Below are 7,500 nucleotides of genomic sequence, written 5' to 3'. Positions count from 1 at the left end.
TTTTTAAAGATATTTTTTTGGGCATTTTTATGCTTTATTGATAGTGCAGAGAGACAGAGGTGAAATGGGGCAGAGAGGGGAGTGACATGCAGAGAACGACCGCGGGCTGGAATCGAACCCGGGTCCGCTGCTGGGCCCGGCCCGGGAGGGGGACGCCTTACCAACTGAGCTAAGGGCGCTCCCTTCATGACACCTTTTTGACTTTTTATTTTTTGCTTTATATTATAGTATAGCTCAAACAATGTCCTTAGAAACCTGTAAAGTAGAGTACGCCATGTTGGTTAGTTTATTCTATTTTGTTTGTGTGTTCACTTTTACAGTTCTGCGTGTGTGCTGTAAAAGAAAAATCTAAAAATCAAGTATTTAAAATTTAAATTTAAATCTTGGTGTGTTAACGTGCCCCTAACATGTGGTTGTAAGAAATCAGATTTATATTTTAGATTTTTTAGAAATAACTAAAAACATTTTGACGGTGTAAATATCGCCTGAAAGTTACTTATTTATTCTGTTAAAATGTGTGTCTCCAGGGGGGCGCCCTTAGCTCAGTTGGTAGGGCGTCCCCCCCCCATGGGCCTCGGACCAGCAGCGGACCCGGGTTCGATTCCAGCCCGCGGTCGTTCTCTGCATGTCACTCCCCTCTCTGCCCCATTTCAACTCTGTCTCTACACTATCAATAAAGCATAAAAATGCAAAAAATAAATAAATGTGTCTCCCCCTACAGGTGCCTCTGTGTCACTACAGAGAAGCCATCTTTAAAGTGGACGCCCACCGCAGGCTGGTGGAGGAAGTGCAGGCCGAACTCACGGCCATTTCTGATGACATCACACAACGCAACAGCCAATTGGAGCTGCCGTATCCGTACCTGTGTCCCAGACGCATCGAGAACAGTGTGGCCATTTAACACACACACCAACATTCACTGAGTTACATGTTGTTATGTTGTTTAAGAAAAGTAATAGCACTCCCCAAGCACTGGTGATGAGTACAGACAGACAGACAGACAGACAGACAGACAGACAGACAGACAGACAGACAGACAGAGACACTCACACACACACACAGTCAAACACACACAGACAGACAGACGTAACACACAGACAGAGACACTCACACACACACACAGTCAAACACAGACACACACAGACAGACAAGCAGACAGAGAGACACACACATTTATGAAGCAAACTCCAAGGCATGGTTAGGGAAGCCAGCTTTCTCTATTTCTTAAGACCAACTTTAATAGTCTTCATTTGTTTTCATGCATTCTGCCGGTGTGCACTTTTGATTTGATTTTCAATGTTTAATTTTTCCTACTGTATTTTGCACTGTTACTGTCTTGTTTTGGTTTGCCAACAACCCATGTGCTTTATGAAGATTGATGCTTTGTGACTTTTTATTTTATTTAAATTTTTTATTGTGTTTTGTGTCTTGTTTTAAGTGTGAAATTTTGTTTTTTTAATGTGAATCTTTTATGTTTTTATGCTGCTGCCTCCTTCTTGGCCAGGACTCTCTTGAAAAAGAGATTTTGAATCTCAATGAGTATATTCCTGGAAAAATAAAGGTTAATAAAAAAAATAAAATGGAGCTGTTTGTGGTGTTCTGAGATTTTGGCCTTTTTAATAAACTGGACAGGAACACTGACTGAACGATTATTTACTATTTGATTCATAGGGTTATTTTTTGAATGAGACTTTAGTATTATGACTAACACTGGTTCTTCTGTTTGTTTGTCAGAGTGTGTGTGTGTGTGTGTGCGTCAGTGTGTGTGTGTGTGCGCGCGTCAGTGTGTGTGCGCGCGTCAGTGTGTGTGTGTACGTCAGTGTGTGTGTGTCAGTGTGTGTGTCAGTGTGTGTGTGTGTGTGTGTGTGCGTGTGTGTGTGTGCGTGTGCGTCAGTGTGTGTGTGTCGGTTTGTGTGTGTGTCGGTTTGTGTGAGTTTCTGTAAAATGGATTTTTAATGGAAATAAACTAAAAAATATATCGTTTTGATCATTTAAAAAAAATGCAGAAAGAATTATCTTTAAAAAAAATAAAGATCCGGAGTCATCCAAAGAGACAAAGAATTTTTTTTAATCATTTCCAACAAGGTTTCAGTTTATTTCCTTCAGACTCGTTGATGTTTGGAGATGAATCTATACAGTTTATATTACACACAGCGGCTTCATAGGGCCACTGGGAAACAGAGAGACGGGAGACGGAGGTATCTATGTTTATAAAGAAAAAAAAAGCTGAATTTTTCAACATTAAATTCAGGTATTCTCAGAGAAAATTTTAAGTTGAATTTTGCTTAGTTTTTTTAAGTCGACGAACAATTCTGTTAATTAATTTTAAAAGGTTTAATCAAATTCCTAAGGTCAGGAAACTACAGGAAAGAAGTGTAACTCGTCTAAAAAAAAACATTAAAGAAAAATTCAACTTTTTTATTGGAGAATATCGGACTTAAAATTTGGAGTAAAAAAAATACCTAAAAGCCTGTCCCCCGACTTTTTTTTTGCCCCACAGTCGCCCTAAAACTATATTTATATGATTACATCTTTATTTAAAGCTTAAAGCTGTTGATACCGAGTCATAACACTGAAGTAAAAGGTGAACTCTTCTTCTGCTGTCACCTCCAGTTTAAATTAAAATGAAATATGATCAAATATTTCATTCACAGATCGCTCATTCATCCCGTCCCCTTTTTTTTTTTTCTTGACAATTTATTGAACATGTTAAAGCTGCTCTGAGGAACTTTCAGTTTGTGTTAATTCTAGCGCCCCCCATTGGACAAAAGCGGTAGTGTTTTTACCACGCCAGCTGTTGTTCCTGGGTGAGCGTATATACCCATGACAAAGGCATTAAGAAAAACTATATAAAAATAGCATTCTTTGCGATGATGGTATCGTTTGCTGTTACATGTAATTTATGATCATCAGAGGAAAAATAAGACTGTTTCAGAAATATTTTAAAAGTTCCTCGTAGCACCTTTAAAATCGTACAAACAGAACGTAATACTTCGCAATAGGAAAAATAAATTAAAACAAGGATCAGCAGCAACAAATAAATAATATGGTTCATTTTCAGAAAGGCGTAAAAAGAAGTTTAAAACCGTTCTGGTCCGACCCTCCTCTTATATTTTATACATTTTCATAAAAAAATAATATTCAGTTTGCATCAGTGTCCAAGACTTTGAACTCGTCGGCTAAAACAAATGAAAACCTTTGAAACAAGAACTAAATAATGTGAACAGCTGAACACAAACAATCAGCACAATGTGTGTGTGTGTGTGTGTGTGTGTGTGTGTGTGTGTAAGTGAGTGTGTGTGTGTGTGTGTGTGTGTGTGTGTGTGTGTATGTGTGTGTGTAAGAGACTGCATGAAAAACGTAAGTGTTGGCCAGTAGCATAATGTAGTAGCTCACACACACACACACACACACAGACACACTCACTCACTCACACACACACTCACACACACACACACACACACACACACACACACACACACACACACACACACACACACACACACACACACACTCACTCACTCACTCACTCACTCACTCACTCACTCACTCACTCACTCACTCACTCACTCACTCACTCACTCACTCACTCACTCACTCACTCACACACTCACTCACTCACTCACTCACTCACTCACTCACTCACTCACTCACTCACTCACTCACTCACTCACTCACTCACTCACTCACTCACTCACTCACTCACTCACTCACTCACTCACTCACTCACTCACTCACAGGGGCCTTAGCTGGCAGCATCCAGTACAAGGACCTTGCACTCCCTCTTGGCGATCTTGTCCAGTGACAGGAGACTCTTGTCCTGGTGCGGGAGGTAGAGCGGCCGGCCCACTGGAGAGCCCACCGGGGGAGTGATCGCCCGTCGCTCCATAGCACTGCCGGTCCTGATATACAGACAGGCAGAGAGAGAGAGAGAGAGAGAGACAGAGAGAGAGAGAGAGAGGCAGAGAGAGAAAGAGAAAGAGAGAGAGAGAGAGAGAAAGAGAGAGAGAGAGAGAGAGAGACAGAGAGAGAGAGAGAGAGAGAGAGAGAGAGAGAGAGAGAGAGAGAGAGAGAGAGAGAAAGAAAGAGAGAGAGAGAGACAGAGAGAGAGAGAGAGAGAGAGAGAGAGAGAGAGAGAGAGAGAGAGAGAGAAAGAGAAAGAGAGAGAGAGAGAAAGAGAAAGAGAGAGAGAGAGAGAGAGAGAGAGAGAACGAGAGAGAGACAGACACACACACACACACACACACAGACAGACAGACAGACAGACAGACACACACACACACAGAAAGAAAGAGGGAGAGAGAGAGATATACACACACAGGGTATAACTATGTATTAATTTAAAACATATGCCCTAAAATTAAATCAAAATAAGTTAAAGGTGCTTTAACAGACGATCCTATCATCTTGGGAAAAAACAATCATTATCCATCTCTTCAATCAAACGCTAATTGAGCCTCATAATGATATATCTAATAATAGGTTGAATGTCATTAACTTTCCTCACTAACGAATGTAATTTGTTTTACTGGCTACAGTAAAGTTTACTCAAATATTAACATTCTCACTTATCAACCCTGCCCAACTCATACATTTTAGCCTTTAAGAAATGGTAGACATTGTACTGCCACCTAATGCAAACTCTGATTACTTAGATACACTGTGTGATATGATAGATAATGTATGTGATCATGCAAATGAAATATATTTCCTGGGAGACCTCAACATTGATTGGAAATCATTGGACTGTCCACTTAAGAATAAGCTTCTTGCTGTCACAGATGCATGTGGACTAACTCAAGTGATAACCCAACCAACAAGAGTGTGCTTAAAAAGGGATGGATCAAGAACAGCAACTTGTATAGATCATATATATACTAACAAAGCAGAGTTATGTAACAAGGCCATATCATTACCAGTTGGATGTAGTGATCACAACCTAGTGGCAGTAGTGAGGAAAACAAAGGTCCCGAAAGCTGGACCCAAAATCATTATAAAGAGATCATACAAACACTTCAATGAAGACTGTTTTATAGAAGACGTTAGAAATATTTGCTGGGATAGTGTGTTGTGGAAGGATGATCCAGATGATGCGGTGGAGGCTTTTGATAAGCTGTTTGGAGAAATAACTGATAAACATGCACCTGTGAGGAAGAGAACTGTTAGAAATGTCAGATCCTGTTGGATTGATGAGGAATTGAAGGATTGTATGGAGCAGAGAGATCAAGCAAAGATAATGGCAAATAATTCTAAATTTGAATCGGATTGGCAAGTTTATCGTAAACTACGAAATTATGTAACAAAATTAAATAAAAGGAAGAAGAAGATGTATTTTGTAAATGTGATTCGTAACGCAAGCCATGACAGCAAAAAAATGTGGAATATTCTTAATGACATGATGGGCAGTAAATCTAAGTCACCTCCATCATTTCTTGAATCAGAAGGACATTTCATTATTACGCCTGTAGGAATTGCCAATCACCTTAGCAACTTTTTCAATAACAAAGTGGAGAAACTTAGGAATGAAATGTGCCAAACAAACAACATGCAATCACAAACCTTGATTAGAGATCAAATTATGAGAGGTAAAAAATGCACATTTGAATTTACTAAAGTCAATGTTAGCTACGTGGAAAAGTTGCTTTTAAATTGTAAAGACAAACCATCTGGTGTGGATAACATGGATGTGAGACTTTTGAAACTGGTAGCAAACTTGATTGCCACTCCAGTTTGTCATATGTTGAATCTAAGTTTTGAAAAATGTGTTTTCCCACAAGCATGGAAAATTGCAAAGATTGTTCCACTACCAAAGAATGCCACTGTACCATTCAGTGGCCCTAATAGTCGACCAATTAGTTTGCTGCCTGCTATGAGTAAGATCATGGAAAAAATTGCCTTTGAACAAATACAATGCTATTTTTCAGCTAATGATTTAAATACAGACTTTCAACATGCTTATAGAGGCGGGCATTCCACTAGCACAGCCCTTATTCAAATGACTGATGATTGGCATAGAGAAATCAATAACAAGAATTTAGTAGGTGCTGTACTGTTAGATTTCAGTGCAGCTTTTGATATAATTGATCACAATCTGCTATTGCAAAAACTTAAAGGATATGGTTTCAATTCAACTGCAATACTCTGGCTAGGAAATTACTTAGCTAATAGGAAACAGACAGTGTACTTCAACGGACATTTCTCTGAGTTCAAATCATTAAACTGTGGAATTCCACAAGGAAGTTGCCTGGGACCACTGCTATTTTCTGTATTTACAAATGAACTACCTTTAACTGTAACAAATGCAAAAATAGCGATGTATGCTGATGATTCAACAATATATGTGTCAGAGTCCACAATTGAAATGCTTAATAATGTCTTGAACAATGAATTGCAGTTAGTATTGGACTGGGTAACACATAACAAACTAGTTCTTAATGTTTCTAAAACAAAAAGCCTTGTATTTGGGACAAAACATCTGTTATCAAATGATCCCAAGTTGAATTTGTACATTAAGGGTATGGCAGTTGAACAAGTTCAAAAGACCAAACTTCTTGGCATAATTGTAGACAGTAATTTATCCTGGGCTCAACACATTGGTAAGGTGGTAGTTAAAATGGGCAGAGGTCTCTCAGTTATACGGAGATGTTCACATTTTTTACCAAAGAATATAATGGGAAATGTCATTAAAACAATTGTCTTAGCTCATCTGGACTATTGCTCAGAGGTTTGGTCAGGAGCTGCCATGTCACATATAAAAAAATTGCAAATTGCTCAGAATAAGGCTGCACGCTGTTTATTAAGGTGTTCCTATAGGAGTAATGTGAAAATAATGCACAACTTTCTATCCTGGTTAAGTGTTAAGAATAGATTTACTGCCTCTTTGCTTAATTTTACGAGGAAAATTTCAGTGACTAAATTGCCGAGGGTATTGTATAAATGTTTAAGTTTCAGTTCTGATAAACACAATTATAACACCAGGCATGCGATGGAAGGAAGATTCACACTACCTAAGGTGAAAACAAACAGAGCGAAGAGTACAGCATTATATAGAGCCATGAGTAAATGGAACACCATGCCTGGACATATTATTCAAGAAAATTGCAAAAATCGATTCAAACTATTACTTAAAAAACATCTACTAGTCGAGCAGCTCTCTGCAGTGGCTAATATCTAACCAATGATGCCACTCCCATCAGTATAATCATCATTAATTGTTTCTGTTTATATATGTTTTTGTCTGGTCTGACCATCAATTACACCTGTCATGTTTATATAAGTTTATCTCTATGTTTCTGTGAATAATTTAGGTCCTGTGTTTTGTTAATTTTGTATTATTTTTATTTTATTTTATTTTGACTGTTGTAGAGTTATTTTTATTACTTTTGTTACCATTTCCGTTATCACTGTTTTGTCATGGTGATCATTATTTAATGTAATTATGCACTGCAGTGTATAGATGCAAAGGTGTTGTGTGGACTCCAGGAAGAATAGCTTTGGCTA

At 38.4% G+C, this 7,500-nt stretch overlaps 2 protein-coding genes across 3 annotated transcripts in view; one reads left to right on the top strand and one right to left on the bottom strand.

Moving 5' to 3' along the window:
- LOC307260687 (polyunsaturated fatty acid lipoxygenase ALOX15B) overlaps positions 1-1,543 on the top strand; it is a 28,646-nt gene extending 27,103 nt beyond the window's left edge. For both annotated transcript variants that reach the window (XM_080040976.1, XM_080040975.1), the window contains exon 16: positions 722-1,543. In XM_080040976.1, coding sequence (XP_079897102.1) covers positions 722-901 — 180 coding nt within the window. In that variant the 3' untranslated portion in view covers positions 902-1,543. The remainder of the gene's footprint in view (positions 1-721) is intronic.
- Positions 1,544-3,745: 2,202 nt separating this feature from the next.
- LOC307260570 (trafficking protein particle complex subunit 14-like) overlaps positions 3,746-7,500 on the bottom strand; it is a gene marked incomplete at both ends in the record, with an annotated part of 10,122 nt that continues 6,367 nt past the window's right edge. The window contains one exon of the mRNA XM_080040843.1: positions 3,746-3,902. Coding sequence (XP_079896969.1) covers positions 3,746-3,902 — 157 coding nt within the window. The remainder of the gene's footprint in view (positions 3,903-7,500) is intronic.

Source organism: Ammodytes marinus, assembly GCF_949987685.1.
Source record: "Ammodytes marinus genome assembly, chromosome: 14".
Taxonomy (NCBI): Eukaryota; Metazoa; Chordata; class Actinopteri; order Uranoscopiformes; family Ammodytidae; genus Ammodytes; species Ammodytes marinus.
This window is presented reverse-complemented; position numbering and strand designations above follow the sequence as displayed.